Raw genomic sequence first — 18,345 nt, forward strand, 5'->3', positions numbered from 1 at the left:
CTCAAACAAGAACTGAGCAAATGATTGAAAAAATTAACCCCAAGCACTTTGTGTGCAGTCTGACCATAGAATAAGATTTTCCTTTGTGGCATAATCTTTATGGGAGCCATGGTTTATTAAAACACTACATCTCAAAAAAAACATTGTAAAAAAAAAAAAAAAAGCCATTATGTTGATTCAATAATCACACACATTGTTTTTCTCCACATATCGACTTTGAAAATCCTGGTCTTTATTGTCAAAATATTTCTTTATGTTTTTTGACGATTAGGAAAGTTGTTTTTACGGGCTGCCATTTATTTTGGGTCCAGAATAACCATTCTCCAGCAAGCAAAACATTAGAAGCCACTAAAATAATAAAACAAATTTTCTGGATCGCGCATAAAACACTGGATACAGATCTGATAGAGAGCTATTAGCACATTATTTTCTAAAGTTTTATTAAATATCAAACCTCTGATGAAGATATGCAGTTCACAGTAAAGCAAAATCACAAAGTTTTATATCCAAGGCAGAGTGAAGAATCTTTGAAGTTAAAATTGGGAGAGGATGAAGAGTAAAAGGCAGGGATTTTTCAATATTTCACTGATAGAGTGATAAACTTTTTAATCTAAATCATTCAGTGAGTCAAATGTTTCTAAAAGCCACAAGAATATTTTTTTTGTTGTTTTACACAAAGCGTTAATCCCTTACACAAGAATAGTGCATCTTTTAAAACACCTTAAGTAAGACGTACTAACAGAACAAACAATAGAAATATTAGTAAACTACTACAATTTACTTTTGATGCATTAAAGAATTCAGTTCCAATGATGACGGATGGACACAGTAAATAATTAATCAGTGTGTGCGGCAATATGTATAATTGCAAATTCAATGTTTGTCAATTCAATAATGACTAGTGCCGTTTCAGACGTGTATTGTGGGCGCAACAACTGCAGAGCTTCAAGCGCAGTGAAGTCATAGCAACCAGAAGAATGATGCAGAGAACAGCAAGGCTCAACATGCAGGAGGCAAATCCCATTAAATACATGGTTGAATATTACTTAGGAGGCAGAACTGCCTTCACAACCTTGTACTTTTTAGGTGTTTGGACTTGAAATTACCTTCCTTGTGTGGTATGACTGGATTCAGCCAGCACCAGCATTCAACAGTTTGCATTAAGGGTTTCTCCCTCCTCTGCAGAAGTACAGAGGAGGGAGAAAATCCTCTAACACTATTGCGTGGATGGACCGCGTAGGCAGATAGGGTCTTTTACTCAGGCTCCCAATAATATTGGTTAATTGCTAGATTTCTCTAGCCTCTCTCAACTTGCGTCACGAGTAGGCGTGGAGGAGTTTACAACGGGGATATATTGCTGCTGACTGAATACAGGGTTCTCATTCTCTCTCTCTCTCTCTTAATTGTCATTCCCCTGCTCATAGGCACATTTCTCCAGCAGATTCCCTTGAGAGAGGTTTCCCCAGAATCTACGTAAAAGGATTCCTTCCCACGCCATGGTCTTAGGAACATCTCATTTTCATCCACCCGCGCCTCGCTCATGCACACACACACTCCCTCTCACCCTGCCACTGTGTCCTCGTGTCTCCCTCCTCGCTCACGCTTATGTTTTCTGTCTTTTTTCTTCCTCTCCCTTCACTTCTCAACACCCATCGCACCCCCCTCCCTCTTCCCCATACCTTATAGTTCCTCCGTGGGAGGCAGCCTCTCCCTCACGCAACAAGCGTGGGCCCTCCTCTGACAAATGACATGCCGGGCCCACCAGCTTTGCGTGGGGGGAGAAAAGCTTTAAGTTAAGAAGGAACGATGGATTTGATTGGATGCTGAAACTCAGGGGCTGTATCTTGGCAAGCTGTATTGGATTGGTCTCAGCGAAGAAGTGAGAAATGGACAGAAAGCTGCAATGCTGCTGTTTATCAAGCAAACAGTATGTTTTAAGGAGAAAAAAATTACCATAAAACCTAACACTTTTGAAAACTGTCTATCTTTCAACTGTGACAAGAAAAACTAGTGGTAAATTTTAGACTTTCTGACACATAAACATTGACTAGTTTTAACTTGAGTCCTGGTACAGTCAAGAAAATCACTTACGAGTGCTCTTTGGCTAGCTGCTGGGCCAGAGAAATAGCTGTGGGATCCCGGTCTAAGGCCAGGACAGTGACTTCAGGAATAGTGTTCAGTATTGCTTTGGTATGACCACCACCTCCAAATGTCATGTCCAGGACCACCTACATGCGAGAAAGAGAGAAAACAACACATTGTTCTCACAACAGGGCTCCTTATACACGATTCATCATCGTCATCATGATGGTAGTTTATCACTTAAGTGTTTCTTTGTCCGTGGTTCACTGCTAAGACACTTTATTCTGTCTCATCTCAAGCAACATCATTTCTATATTAGGACATAACTGAGTTTGACTAGACATTCACAAATTAAACTATCAAAGAATATATTAGTGTGCAAATGAAAACATGTAACGCTCATATCTCAAATTAAGGTTGAAATATATTTTATATATCCACCCACAGTAAGAGGTTTTAACAACAAGCTTTAATGAGTTATTTTTGTGTCTATATTTAGTCTTACCCTTCACCTTTTGTAAAATTTTTGACAAGTATAAAAATGACTATGGCAACAAACATGACAGGGCCAGTGTTTGTTTAATCATTCTTGAAATTGGTTATAATCTCTAGCAAGTTCTGGGAAATGACAGAGATGACGGCATGGTTTTCCAACTGATTTACAGGTCGAGTTAGCCAGTAGTCTTCTTAAGAAGCTTAATGACCCACAACAAAATTACTTTGTTCAAAATGTAAAAAAAAAAATGCCCTATGGCAGGGCTCTTCAAATCCAGGCCTCAAGGACCGATGTCTTGCAACTTTTAGGTGCGTCCCCAGTCTAGCACACTTGAATCAAATGTCTGAATTACCTCCTCAGTATCCAGTCAAGTTCTGCTGATGGCCTCATTATTTCACTCAAGTGTGTAGAAGCAGAAATGCATCTAAAAGTTGCAGGAAACTGACCAAGGATTTGAAGATTCCTGCCCTATGGAGTCAGCTGGAACTGGACACATTCATAAGACTCAAGCAGACAATAAAATCATTGTCTTTGGACACATTAAACAAATACTGGCCTTGTCATCCGGTTTAGTGTTTGTGCACAATCATCTCGCTATAATGAATGTAAATTACCCAAAAGTAGTGATGTGCATTTCAAAAACGGATCTGACTTGAATTCGTAAGTACATTTTCAAAGATCCCCATCGTATAACTCACTAGTCCACTCAAAATCACTCTCTCTGATGGAACAGAAGCTATGATTACACACAGATACTCTTTGCATGTAATAGGCTGTAATACTTTATAGAAATTAATATCGCATTTTTTTTACGAATAATATTGTGGGAGATTTCACTGTTGTTTATGTCCACACCTGATCTGGATGCTGCAAATGCTAAATCTCAAGAAGAATGGTGCAAAAATCATCATGATTTGCAGAAATCATCAGAGAGCAGTGAGGAAACTATGGGTTCATTCCAATCAATACATGGCAAGGCAGGCTGGCAGCTAAGACCTTGTAGAAGGATTGCCTCCTTGTTGGCAAAGTCATTATCACATTTCCGCTGGCATGTTGTAGCATCCAAATGTTACAGCCAACAGCTGGCTGGACAACAAAGTTCATGTAAATTGGATGGAAGTAAATGCAGACTAATCCTGAAAGAGGATATGTTAGAAGTTGCCAAGACTAGGGTAGAGATTCACCATTTAAAAGAACAGCTACCCTAAAGATTTAGTCAGAAAAACAATAAAACAGGTTAAATGTATTGATGTGATATAATGGCCTAGTTAAATTCCAGACAGGCAGTCAAAATACAAATTTGTGGCATGATTTGAAAATTTTAATATACCTGTGCGGTATTTGGTGCCAGGCTATGACATGATCCCAATAATAGACATGTTTTAACAAAGTTTGCTGGTTGTAATGTGTCTAAACGTGAAAAAAATTCAAGGGATTAGAGTACTTTTGCAAGGTTCCCTTCTTTCATGGTGGTTTGTAAAATAGTTTTAACTTACAATCTTCAGCTAACATGTCAAATTAGAACAAGAAACTATGAGTAGCAATCACCAAACAGACAGAAAACAATGTCTACAAAAGATTGGTAACAGAGATTCCAGACATATATACATATAGGCTGATGCAATAATTGAAAGCCCTTTGGGATTCTTGCTTTACAGTCCCACTTCCAATGAAGTTGGAACATTGTGTAAAACCTAAATAAAAGCAGAAAATTATCATTTGCAAATCTTTTTTGACGTACATTCAACTGAATTCACTACAAAGATATGTAATTTTAATTTTTAATTTTATTTTTTTGCAAATATTCACTTGTTTGGAATTTGATGCCTGTAACACATTCCAAAAAACTTGGGACTGCACTTGACAATCATGGAAATGTTTGGGGTTTTTTCCCCAATGACTGATATGTCACACCAATAAAATGTGTAGATATCTAAGAGCAAATCAGTAGTCAGCTTTGGTATTGTCTTGTCCACTTTTGCTTCCACCCTGGTACGTTTGCTGGTTCTGTGGTGACTGGGGGTCTATTGGGTGGCCGACTGCTCTCTGTGTGGTACTGAAGTTAGGGGCTGTTATTCAATATAACCAAACCAAAACTAAAAAAAAAATCTGCTATGCTAATGCACATCATCTTACTGCCAAAACATCTAACCCTTTCATCTAAATGACGGAACTACTCACAAATTGATCCCGCAGCAGTCTTTCACTTTTCTACCAGCCTTTAATTGACCAGACTAACCAGCAAAGTAACCAGTGAAAATACAAACAGGTGAGACAGAAAGTTGTCCCATAGTTAAGCAAATATCCAAACTATACAGATTACAAAAGTATGACATAGATCCTAGTGGGTTACCCTTACCATTAATGCAACTGAGATTTTATGGTCTGTATAGTTTGAGCTGCTTGGTACTTCATGTAAAAAAGAAAATCTAAACATCTTATTGTCATCTGCCTTGAAATAAACTATTTATCTTGGGTGTATAAAAAAAATAAAAAAAAGAACGAAGTGTGTGAATAATTAAAGTAAATGTAAAGTCCCAATGAGCTTTTAAGTAAGATTAAAAAAAACATAATTGTGAAAACAAAGGTTTTTACTTTTTTGGTAAGGATCTGAATCTGTACGCTAAATGTTTTACTGTACCCTTTACAAGCAAAGTATTGAAAATGTAATTCTTTTATTTTCTACATTTTACTGAAGTTTTAGCATTTTGCGCCAACAGAACTCAACTACTTTAGATAAATGTTTCACATAATCCCATAGCCTACCACAGTTAAAGTATAAGTGTTACAAATATTACTTTGTTAATCTTGTCTCTAGGAGAGAGAGCAGTAAAATGTGCAATAACTGTCAACCATTATGCAGCATATTTGATGCTAGCTAGTTTCTTATATCTCCTCTTTGGGTAACACAACTGAAATCAGATTTCAGAAATTATTTATTAAATGAAAGAAAATTACAATCTGATCAGTCTGAGATAGAAAAGAAATGATCACATTTAAGTTTTTTTTTTTCTTCTTCTTCACATGTCCTCTCTGGTAGTTGTTAGATTTTGATAAAATGTTAGAAAATAGATGTAAAATGACACTAAAGGAAATGCCACCTTTTCTCCACACAAAAACATTAAACATGTCGATCGATAGTGACGTGGAAGGTAGGGTGTGTGCGTGCATGTGTGAGGGAAGAAGTGATCAATGGCGGTTCCCTCTCCTTTCCAGCGCGCAGCAGCAGATGGGGAGGGGGTGTGGGCTAGTGGGATGAGTCACACGCATAATGAACTTGCCTGTTGTGCTATTCAATAAAAAAAAAAAAGAAAAGGGAAAAGTAAAACAGAAACACATACAGCAAAGTAGGCTGTTTCTATAATAATTGTTGATACAGGTGAACCAGGAGGGAAACTGGCTGCCTTCTGGAGTGAACTGAATCTACCAAGATGATCTTTTGTCACACTGTAGGAAAACTGTGAGCTAAAAGCTACGCAAGCGTTTTTATGTCAGTTATGCCAATTATGTAAAAATGCTCCATAGTTTGTTTGTTTTTTTTTTGTTTGTTTTTTTAAAGTGGTTGCTGGTTGTTATCAGCTGGATAGATTAAAAATAAAACCACACATTTTTACTTGATTCAAAACTGAATCTCAACTGAAATACCAAAGAATAAAAATGAAAATCTCCATGTTTAGGTCACTCAGAAAAGGTTAGTTCCCTCTGTGGAAAACAAGGCTCTTTAGAAAGAAAAGATGTTGTAGAGAAAAAAACATCTCCAGGTACTTCTTTTTGCCAGATTGACTAAACAAGTCATTGAAAAGATTTGGTGATAACAGATTTGGCATTTGCAAATATGACTGCCACCAAACTTGGATATGAGTCATTCACATTGATATTTCATGCAGAACGGTGTCTGCAAGGCCCTCACCTAGAATGTGCCTATGCAGAGAAAGCAGAAGGCTTCCACGGTACAATATGGGTGATTTTGGATGCACAACTGCACTGATGAAAGAAGAAAATTATTTAAAAACAGGTATGTGCTCCTTTCTGTGTTTTGTGGTCTTTGAGAGGTGTGCAATATCTGCCTTTCCCAGCAGAGGGAACAGAAGAGTTAGGAGCAGTCCGAGTTGTGCAGTCCAGCGGTGAGGCTGCAAAGTGCTATTATCCAGGACACATAAGCAGTCGTCACTCAGCATTATTAATGGGGGATTTCTTTTGTAAACAAAAACAAAACTACATTAAAGACTCTCATTTGACCTAGTTAATAAATACAAGTCTATACATGCTTTACTTTTGAGCTTTTGGAAAACAAAACAACAACAAAAAACAGTCCCGTTTTCACATAAACAAAACACAGCATGTGCAAGAGTATATTATGTCAAGACCATGTGGCAAACAAGACTCTCATCTCGAGCTTACTTGTGGTTGAATTCATTAGGAAAAGGGGAGCAGGAACCTGAGAGAAGCCTGAGTACTCACCTAAATCCTACTTGTGACTCCCCAGCCCAGGTCAGTTACAGTGGGGGATCTAAAATGTCATTGAGGGGAGTTTTTACAGATCTTGTTACACCAACACACAGACCATTAGGGAGACAGATACACAGGTACAGGATCGCTTTTCTTGTCGCGTCCGTTGCCATGGTAAGACTGGAGGTAACCGGTTGCATTTCTTTCTCTGTCACACAAAGTTCATGGCAAGTTACAAGTTTGCAGAAATTTGGAAGGGAGGGGTGCAGTAAAAAAAATACTGTGGGTGAGGACAGAGCTTCAGCTTTGCATTAAAGACAGTGGTTTTAGGTTTACTGATTGCTAAGAGAGAGCATTGCATTCCACATAAATCTCACCCTCAAAGCTGCTGCTCTGCATAGCCGATATTAATATTATCTTAAAATGTGTTGTTAGTGCCTCAATCTCTCGCTCGTTTCCTCATTTGGAAATCTGTTTTACTTTAAAATGGGCAAGTAAAGTTTCTCTGTCTCATTTAAATGAGTCTAATAGCTCTGCACACGGGCATAGCAGGTAGGAGGCGGACGTGCACAAAACAGATGGCCAGTGAGAGCAGACAAACTCAAACGGCATGAAAGCTTCCCACAATTATCCTGTCAAGAGATTATGTTGACGGTGATCAGTCATGTCTGAGACTCATGCAGCCTTCTGCCTCATCTACCTAAATTAATTACAACACATACATTCAATACCACATGTACCAGTAAGTAAGTAAGTTAGTAAGACAGAGTAAGTCAATGAGGGATAAAGAAGCATGAAATACTGTAAAAACTCTTTGCCACAGGGCTCCTTCCAAATGCCTCCCTTTATGATGAACTAATCTCTCTTTTGTTGAAGGAATGCTACAGAGTTACAACAAACACTTTCATTCCTCATCCTTTCAGTGTTGTTTGCAGTCTCCTGGCAAGAGTTTAAACAAATGTAGTCAAAGAGGTATTTCAACTGGTCAAGACAAGACTCGTCTGCTAGTGTAAAAACAGGCTCAGTTCATTTAACAACAAAAAAACAAAAGAAAAGAAAAAAAAAATACTCATCTGAAGTTTGTAGGTCATTTCCAAAACTGGGAATGAATAAATTTAACCTGACAGGCAGACAGTGTTTTCCCTGGTATATTAGAGGAAACTTTTTAATTTAGGTGTTCCCTGGTGTTAGGCTAAGAATTCAAAACAGAGACAGAAATAGGTTTGGGAATTTGATCAAGGAAAAAGTGACCGTGTAGTTACATAAGTGTCTTGGAGTACATACAAGATTGTCAAGACATGATGTTATTCCAAAAGTATGTGTTTAAGAATTACACATGTGCGATCATATAAATTAACTCTGATTGCCTGCCGTTCTTTAGGTAGAAAGGCTGTAAAATTGTGAAATAAAAAACCTGTGCGTGTAACATTTTTATTTGTCAGTAAGAACAGATAACATATTTCTAGACAGAAGTTTACACAAACTCATTAATGTAGAGCATTTTCTGTTTTATTATAACTTTTCTTTCTTCCCTTAGTCCTCGTGATTGCTTACAGCTGTTAGTTTTTCCTTGTTTGACAGAAGGCCTTGGGTTGATCAGCACTTAACTATGGGAAAGTGCAGGGATCTAGGCGAAGATATAAAAGAGAGGATTGTAGATTTGGAAAAGAAAAGGTTTTCATTTACAAATAAATAATGATTCCGAGATTTTCGGTTCAAAGTCATTCATTTAAATGTGTCACTTATTTGCCAAGATCTGGAAGACAACTTAAATAGTCACCATCAGACGAAAAGAAATTGATTAAGATCTTCAGAATCGATCTGGGAACCACTAAGACTCAAGTTTACAACGGACTGGAAACTTCAGAGACACCAGTATCACCACACTACAAGTCACAACAGGTTTAACACTGAAGTAGTCAGAGAGTGCACATGATCTAAAATTGGCATATTCAATCTTAATTTAAATTTTCTGTTGCTCACATGAAGAGACTAAATGCAACAATAACACTGAGCTATTTTGCCAAAAGGTTGAGATGATTGTTTAGTGGAATAAGGTTGAGGTTTTCAAACCCAAGAACACTGAACTGCTTGTCAAGCATAAAGATTCATTTCCCTACAAGTTGTACTCACAGATAACAAAAGGGTGAGTGCAATAATGACGAAATAGGGTTACTTTTAAATTCTTCAACTTCACCTCAAATTAGTTTTGAATAATCTAGCTGAACTCATTTGAGCGCTCCAATAAGACAATTATCGTAAATTACCAGTAACCTCAAAACTGGTTTCGGATTAGTCAGACTAACGTTAAGTTTCTGGAACGACTTTCCCAAAATGTGAACCCCAAACGTATTAAAAAGTTATGCAGTTTTCTTAAAAGTTAAGTCAGAAACGGAGTAGCTTACACAAATTCTGCAAATTCCGTTTTGTATATAGCTGACCTTGTATGAATTGGAGAAAACCATGATCTATTCCAAATAATGCAGACTAGAAGTAAAGTAGGGAGCTACCTTACCTCCCTACTTGATGGTAATCAGACATTACCATCATAAACAAACACAGGTGTATGTTTTATGATGGTAATGTCTGATTCCAACCTGGGAGCTCACAATACACCTGAGTCAATCATTTTGGACCACAGTTAAATGTCACAGACGATAATGAAGAAATAATTGCCGTGAAATTTGGTGTCCTCAATGGACAGGAGTTTTAATCTGATGAAGGTCGTTATTCAAAATCCAGGTTTACACACACTTCATTAGGTACTGTTGTTAGGAGAATAAAATAATTTACAGACATGCAAATGCTGTTTAAAATATGAAAGGAACAATCAGCATGGTGTAGTGAGGGAATTGGAGGATATGTTTAAACATCTTTCTCAGAAGGTTCACACATAAACGACATAACAAATAAAAATGCTGCTTTAAAAACCAAACTAGAGTGAAGCATATTAATATTGATCAATTTCAGTGTTTTTCCAAATAAAAATATAAAATACAGGGAGTTTTGACATCTGATTACTTATTGCTCTTAACGTTTAATCTTAATTTCTTTAGAATGGTTTTCAAGTTGTTTCCCCAGACATGTTATAACTAGCGGCATTATACATTGGCTGCAACACTGAGTTCCAGCATGTGTGGGTTCTCTCTGGGTACTCCGGCTTCCTCCCACAGTCCAAAAAATGACTTAACTGGTTTCTGTAAATTCTCCTTGGGTGTGCTTGGTTGTTTGTCCTGTGATGGACTGGCGCATACCTGTTAAGTCCTCCATTTTGTCAGAGAAACTACCATATTCTACCCCGGCGTGCTCCCGTCTTGGCACTGTCCTGCAAATTTCTAGTATTAGAGTAATGCAACACCCCACACTCCTCTCCAACTTTACAGTATTCAGACTTCAGCATAGCTTTTGAAACTGAAAAGCTTTCATACAATGTGGTTCATTACAGTTCATTTATAATGAACTGGGCCAATTATTAATTTTTTTTTATAGACTCATGTTAGTTTAGAAACTTATCTATTTAAATGTGACAATAAAAGCGAAAACAAAAAGTCTGTAAGTGGGCAAGTACTTTTTCGCAGCAATGTAAGTATGCAATACAAAAAAAAAAAAAAGAAGGTAATATTTCAAAGAAAGTAGTGTTGAGAGTGCCAGACATTTTGAATGTGCAGTTGGTCTCCCTTTTTTCTAATTTTTCTAAGAACATTCCTAGTTTGGCTTGTCTGGAAGATGACATCAGCTACTGGCTGACACATCTGTGCAGCTTTCACGGTAGCAGGAGGCTGAGGACAAACTTAAAAAACTATTTGAAGAATTTCAGGAGGCTGGCGAGCAAGTTTGTTATGGTGTCTCCCCAAACCTTATATAGCAACTTTTAGGCACAATCTAGGCTGTTATAAAACACATAGGAAAGGTTAAGCATATTTATGTTCCCTCTTATGTCACTTTGCTTTACAAACCCTAAGGACTTATTAGGGTTCACAAAGCCATAAAGTAACAGCAGCAAATTCATGGTATTTGTGGAAAAGTAACTAAATCAGTCAAATCTGTAATGTGCAAGTACAATTTTACGCTGCACAATGTTAAAAAGAAAAACAAATAGTAAACGTTTCCAAACTACAACATTGGGAATCAGAAGACTAGAGATGAAGGAATTACTGTTACTGAAAGGTTTGTCCTTCTCTCCTTATTTGGTTTTGTTTTTAACTTAAAACACATCTAACAGTGTTACCACAAGATTGAGAGAGAGAACAGAGATTGAACCTAGAGGCCTGATGAGGAAAGAGAAAAACAACACTAGGCTCGAAATGCAGAAGAGGAATCACTCTACGTGAGGACAGTGAAGGCCTCCAGGACAACAAGACCTTTTAATTTCCAAGTTTTAATGTCAACTTAAGCAGAAACTGTTTAGACAAGTTGAAACAAATCAACGTTTACGTTTAGTTGGAATTTTACTGTCACAAATCAAGGTTTGTTTCGCACTACAGACCCAAAAGAGAACTAAATCCAAGAGGGGAAACATAATGGGAGTAATAAAATGAAAGTAGGAAATTACTAAATTACAACTAGGAAATATAACTTTTATGGACCTGGATAGATGGAAAGCAACCTTTCACAGCTGATTGTAAAAGTGCTGTGTACTTAAACAGCTTATGGGTAGCAAAACTAATGTTTAAATTATTTTTCCTTCTGATTTAATTTTGTCCTGTTCTTGAAGATTCTTGAAGTCCAAAGCAAACTATTCATGAGAATCAAAATGTTTTTCAGTGATGGTTTCAGTTCAAACGGAGGATTTCTTTTTAACAATTTGTTTACAACTATGTCCTGCTGAACGCTGTCCAGGGTGCTGATCCTGGGACCCTTGGAGATGTGGGATGTTAAGACGGGCCCTTGAAATCATTCCACAGCAAAATATACTTCAAAACAATTCACCTGAAGTAGAGGATGCACAATGCATCTTACAAATTTCTTTTGCTTTTGTTTTTTCATTTTGAATATTTTTTTGCCAGTATTAACATTTAACATGACAGGAAAACGGGTGGAGAGAAAAGGGGAAGACATGTCGTAAATGCCCCAGGACTTGGAAACAAACCTAGGACAACTGTATTGAGGATTGCCTCTGCATTTGGTGAGCTTTCTGTACTATCTGAGCCACCCAGCACCCCTGTTTGTAAGTATTATATTAAAAACATAATCTGAGTAAACAAATAGCATTTTTCAAATTATGTGTTCCTTTTTAAGATTTTTCTGTCATTAGAGAGGTTTCATTTAAATCACTTGGTCAGGTAATAATAATGCCTGAAGTTGGCTTGTGAAATTGAGGTTAACCTTTTAAAAATATTTTTGTTAATTCCAGTTAATTTATCATATAACAGTGAAGATAGTTTTGTTTTTTGCCTTCTTTCCTTAATGAATCACATCCTCATTTGAAAACATTTTACACCTTTCAGGTTATCTTTACTAGATATTAACTCAATGTTTAAATGAACGTTTAAATGTTAAAAAAGCAAAAATAGAAGAACACTGTTTCACAGCATTGTACAACTGTAAAATATTGTCTGTAACCTCATCCACATAAGTGCTAATTATTTTCTAAAAACAACATTTGCATAAATTTTGTGACTCTGCTTAATAATAAGCTAGAGTGTATGATAAATCTATTACTCAAAGTGTTGGTTATTTAGCAGTGCAATCAGAATATGATTGCACTGCTAAGTATAGAATATGAATTATACACCATTACATCACTAATTAGGTTCATTGTCATAATGACAAATCATTTCCTGTTTTGATAGTTGTGTTTTTTTGTATTTTTGTAAATAAAATGCATTGTTTTAAAGCCTGATTTTCACTAATCAATTACTTAGAGTGTGATTTAAAAAACTAATGCCATCTCTCCATTTATTTCAGACCATGTTCTAATATATTTCTCCTCTTCCTTCACATATTTTCCTCATTTATGTACCCATCTTTTTGTACCAGGATTATCAGATATTTTCTCAAAGCTCTGTTTCAATTCTGTTAATATAGTTACCTTTCTTATTAAAGAGTAGCCTCAAAAGTGTTTCTATAACAAGGAAACCCCAAGTCTCATTCCTCCTCCACAGGAAAAGGTTCATAAAGCCCATGTCAAGTGTCCACCCACTTCAAAGAGTCCAAAGACACCTCTTACACTGCACTGATGCTGAGGAGTTCCCCGGAGAGACAGGGATAAAAGATATGTCTATGATTTCTGAAACTATGAGCGTTTAACTTAATATTGACTGTATGTGGGCATTTCAAAGTAACAAGAAGTCGCCTTGTGTTTTACAGACTGCATTTGCTTTAAAGATCAAATGAGACCAATTATAATTATAAAAAAAAACAAAAAAAACATCTAAAAAAAAAAATAGATAGAACTCTCCCAATTTGGATTTACTTTGTTACACTTGCACACCAGTGATTGGTATGTAAATACTTTGACATGCAAGAAGCAGGGACGTCTACAACAGGCACCAGAGGGCATCAGTGGTGGCATCATTGGTGGCATCACGAGTGGCGTTTATTTAGCAGTTTCCGGAGAGTCCGACAGTCAACAGAAAGGTGAAGGTCACAAGTCACAGAGGATGACTTGTTGACACATGAGACAGACTTAACAGCACTTGATAGAGATCGATTAATATCAGCTAGAAGTTTGAATGAGGTCAAATGGTCATGTGTGTCGCATTGTTTTGATGCCGTTTTGTACCAGTTAGCCTTTATTATAACCTAGTTCTATGTTCGGCTCAACTTTTAAATTAGATTCCTTTTCATAGTTTGGCAGCTAAGTATTTCAAATTAAGTTCAAAGTTGCAATATTGACTTATTCGCTTTGGATCACAAACATGTTGGAGTATAAGAAAATATATGAGGAAATCATTCCATGTTTCCAAGGAGAAATTATTTAAATGGGGAAAACAGCAAGCACACAACAGGTGAAGTCCTAAGAACGGAACACCTTGTGAATTTGTTTCAGCAAATCTAAGGAAGACTCATTTTCACCATGATCCACTGAACGACCTTTCACCTTTCAGGAGGCAATGAACTGTAAAACTAGCATACATATCCGTAGAGCCATAGAGAAGGTGACCCATTCTCTACGGCAGATGAATTCAGTGATTCCACCTAGAAATATCATAACCTTTATTGCAATACTTGTTAAAAGTAATCCCTGTCTTGGATCTTTCTATTTATTAGGAAAACATTACCCTGTCCATATTTCAAAAGCTGACATAGACTCACATTGTTTTGTGCTTAATCAAAACCATTATTTCTTTATCATAAATATCAATCTTCCTGCAAGTGATCAAATGTTAGTACTTCTATCAAAACTCAATTCATCACTGATCGCAAATTGTTTATGGTTGGTGAAAAACACTCTTATCAATAATTTGAATTAACCATTTTATAAATGGACAGATTTATTGTTGAATTAATACATTTTTTTAACATCCAGGAATGTCTGTAGTAGTTTTAATGTGGAGATACCATGAACTGATAGGCTCCATAACTCACTTCCTGAGATCTAGATGTAACCTTTGACCCTAAAGAGCTCAACTTTGAATACAATTAAAATAAATTAAAGAAATTAAAGAATTCAATTAAGGTATCCCACTTCTCCTATACCCTGCTGTATTTTAATAAAATAAGCCTTGCTTTTGTTTTTCCTTTTATTCTCATGATTTGAGCTGTCGTTCTGTTTATTCGCTGTGTGTGGCCAAGCTTTTAACAATTAGACACTGTCAAAACAGCCAGAACAAAAGTAGAAACTCCAAAGGGTCGTAGGAGACTCTAGTGGGAGAGTACAGATGACGAATTTACATCAGACACTTTCTACAGTCGAGAGGAGAGGAGAGCAGACTGGGTGGAAAACGTTAGCCCTAAGGTACAACTTCAGGTCACCCCTTTGGTCGTAAGTTGGAGGAACCTGATGATACAGAGTTCAGTGGCATGCCCCATCTGCAAGTTTTTTCCTGAGGATGAGGCAACATCCTGGTAAAGTCTTTCTACAAGACAATGCATATATAGCTGAACTGTTGTCCCTGTATGATATTAAGGTCTTCGTGTGGTCAGTCAAGTACCAGATCCTTCAACCAAAAAAAGATAAATGAGAACAGCTAGAACATTAAGTCCATCCCAGTGCCAATCTGATAGACAGATATTGATTAACTTATGGCAGAGATAAGTTAAATCAGCTTCATGACTTTGCAACCAGGTCTGAGAGGGGTGACATAGACTGAATTGGAACCAACGTTGTGCTGGAGGTCCTGACTGCAATATCTTTGTTCTCGTAGCGTACTTACACAAACAGTAACACAACCTTCCAACAAGTTCCATTTATTTCATTTCCACCAGTCTGGGTGCTTATTTTTTCATAGCAATGAGTGATTTTATTTTTTATAAATAAAGTAAAGTAAAAGTAAAACATATATGAACTAAACTAAAATAACAAAATATACATCTCAATATACATAAGACATAAACTGTGCCTGTATCTTTCATTCGAAGGTTCAGCCTGAGCATGTCCAAGCTGGAGGAAGAGGATTCTCCCCTGCAGTCTGGTGTAGTCATATCTTCAAAGAACAATTTGTGTGACAGAGTGATATAGGCAGCATTTTTATTTACCTAGCATATCCTAAATGTTTGCAAATTAAATCATTGTTGGGATCTGACTTGGAGGCAATGAATGACAGCTGTGGAAAAAAAAAAATGAAAAGGGAGGGACCTGTACTGCGTGCATGAGTCATCACTCTCAACCTCCATCCCCCAGTCAAACTGTTTTTTGTTTTTTTTCCCTTGCAGGTTAGAGAGCTACAGAGCTGCATGTTTTTTTATAGAAATAATCTTTTATGCAGATAACTGCAGACAGAACTTAGGCAAAAGATTTAGAGTTGCATCAAGAATCAAATCAAATATAATTTTACATGCAGAAAAGAAATTTACCTTCCTATTGTTTTATACTGAAATCTGCTGTATTTGGGTGCGGTTGCATGTTTATATTCATTTTCGCCACATTTATATATTGACACCTCTGTTTTAAGTTAAAAGAAAATTAAACATCTACTATTGCCTTCAAATAAACATAATAAATTTCTATGCAAAATTGTTGATTTAAAAAAAGATCTAGTCTATGATACTATATAGATTGCTGGCAAACATGCTTGCCATTGACAAGCATATTCTAAAAATTCATATAAAAGAGCCAATGTCTTTCATTGTGTAAAATCAAAAATGTCACTAATAAACCCCTTGGTTTTTCACTTGACATTTCCTTGAAAACACACACACAAATAACTATTTTAATCATCTACTTCCAAGCCAAAGAGTTGTTTGGCTCAAGATAACTCTGACTTTCTAACATTTGATTGCAAAACATAAACATGTCAGTGCAATTTCAGATTTTCTTGTGTAAAAAAATGGTAGACATTAAAATATTTTTAATTATTTGAGATTTTAATATGGTACCCATTATTCTGCAAATAATGACAAGGAAATGGTTCTGATCAGAAGTCTTTTTTAAGAAATAGTATTAAGACTGTTGTAGCAGCCAGCTCTTGTGCTTCTTTCAATAACTCTTGTGAGACTTCATCACCTTAACTGGGGTCGACCTGTGTTTAATTGAATTTATTAAACATAATTACGATTTTGCACTTGTCTGTAAAATGTCTAACAGCTTGTGTGTGTCCTGAGAAAAGGGAAAAAACTAATGATTCAGTTGAGAGCACTGCCTGCAGATCTGTGCGATGACATTGTGTGAGAGCACAGATTTGGAGAATGTGACATTGTATTTGCAGAGAAGAATAATTAGAGGTGAATGACCTTAATCTGATAGACGAACAATGAATAGGTCTGATGTGATCATAGCTTTCTCCCCCATATCCAACAGGAGTATGCAGCATTTTCAGTTAATTGATTTTGATGCATTGTATAGACCTGATCGCACATATGATTGAGATTAACAGATGTAGGATTTGGAAAAAATAATAAAACTTCAATATTTGGTAGTTCTTATGTTTTGATCTCCTAAAGTGTGGATATTTTGTCGAGGAATGTATGAATGTCCCAACTGGTTAAAAATCACAACTTATTACCGCCTATAATCCAGCATAAGCATCTATTACAAACCATTATATGTAGATTTGATTCAGGTGTGTTGGACCAGAAAAGACTTCTGAGACAGGACAGGAGTTGTTGACTCCTGCTTTATATGTTGACTGCTAAAAGTCGCCACCTGGACTTAACTAAGTAGATAGTTAAGTCAATAAGAGCCTCTTACTGGGTAATTGCTGCATGGGCAATTATCTTTCAGTTGGCAATAAGTTAGCTGATGCAATGAGCAGCTTCTCATTTCTTAAACAACCACATTGAATGACATATGTCATAGTTGTAGCCTTTTTAAGAGTGGTCAAATAATTGGCATTCATCAAGCAGAGAAAAAAAATCAGGATTGTAAAAACTGTCTGTTTACCAATCTGGAAAGAAAGTGGGAACCTACCATTTTAAATGTGGTTGGAAAAATAATAATTGATGAATAAGCCAATGTTTGATGAAATCAAATCAGAGGAAGACAACAATAGACCTCAGGTTTGTGTTTAATAGTGAAAGTAAGAGCAAAGGAACAGCTGAGGAACAGCTGAGGTTAAGTGGAGAAAAATGTTTCAGATTGCAGGGGAGCATAAAGATTGGACCTTGGAGGAATCGAAGAAGATCTGTGGTTCAGATTTTCCCTGTTCCAGAGACATGGGCGTGTCAGGATAAGAGGGAGATAAAGTGAGTGTCTCATCTACCTAGTTTCTACTATACAAGCTCCTGCAGGCACTGCTATGGCATGTTAAAAGTAGAATTTAACATAAATATGTATTATATGTATATATTACAACATATAATATGCATATGCAATAATATGTTATTTTAAAACCTGGTGAAAATACTATTGCAATTTTCTTTGATGTGCAAAATTCTAAAACTGACCCCAATTTTTTGTCTGCCGATACTGTACCTAGAATTAGTAATTTTGTAAGATTTAGTAATAAACACAAAATAATTTTTATGTTTGAACATATTTAAATAAGTCATCTCCTGAGTGCCGCTTCGGAGCAATAAAGCAGCTAAACCCAAGCGTAAAGGGAAAACCAAACTTGGAAGTTTACAAGTTTGGTTTTGCATACTGTTTAGTACAGAGGATGTTGCACTGATCAGTCTTCAAGCAGCAGCTTAGTCAGATCTAATCTTTTTAGCTGCAAGTATATTAAATATTGTTTCACAGGCATTTAGGGTAGTTATTGATTGCTTGGCCAGCTGTA

General features: G+C 36.4%; 1 protein-coding gene across 2 annotated transcripts in view; it reads right to left on the reverse strand.

Moving 5' to 3' along the window:
• mettl15 (methyltransferase like 15) overlaps positions 1–18,345 on the reverse strand; it is a 53,990-nt gene that overhangs the window by 21,860 nt on the left and 13,785 nt on the right. For both annotated transcript variants that reach the window (XM_044100794.1, XM_044100783.1), the window contains exon 3: positions 2,092–2,228. In XM_044100794.1, coding sequence (XP_043956729.1) covers positions 2,092–2,228 — 137 coding nt within the window. The remainder of the gene's footprint in view (positions 1–2,091; positions 2,229–18,345) is intronic.

The sequence above is a fragment of the Gambusia affinis genome, linkage group LG02 (genome assembly GCF_019740435.1).
Source record: "Gambusia affinis linkage group LG02, SWU_Gaff_1.0, whole genome shotgun sequence".
Taxonomy (NCBI): domain Eukaryota; kingdom Metazoa; phylum Chordata; class Actinopteri; order Cyprinodontiformes; family Poeciliidae; genus Gambusia; species Gambusia affinis.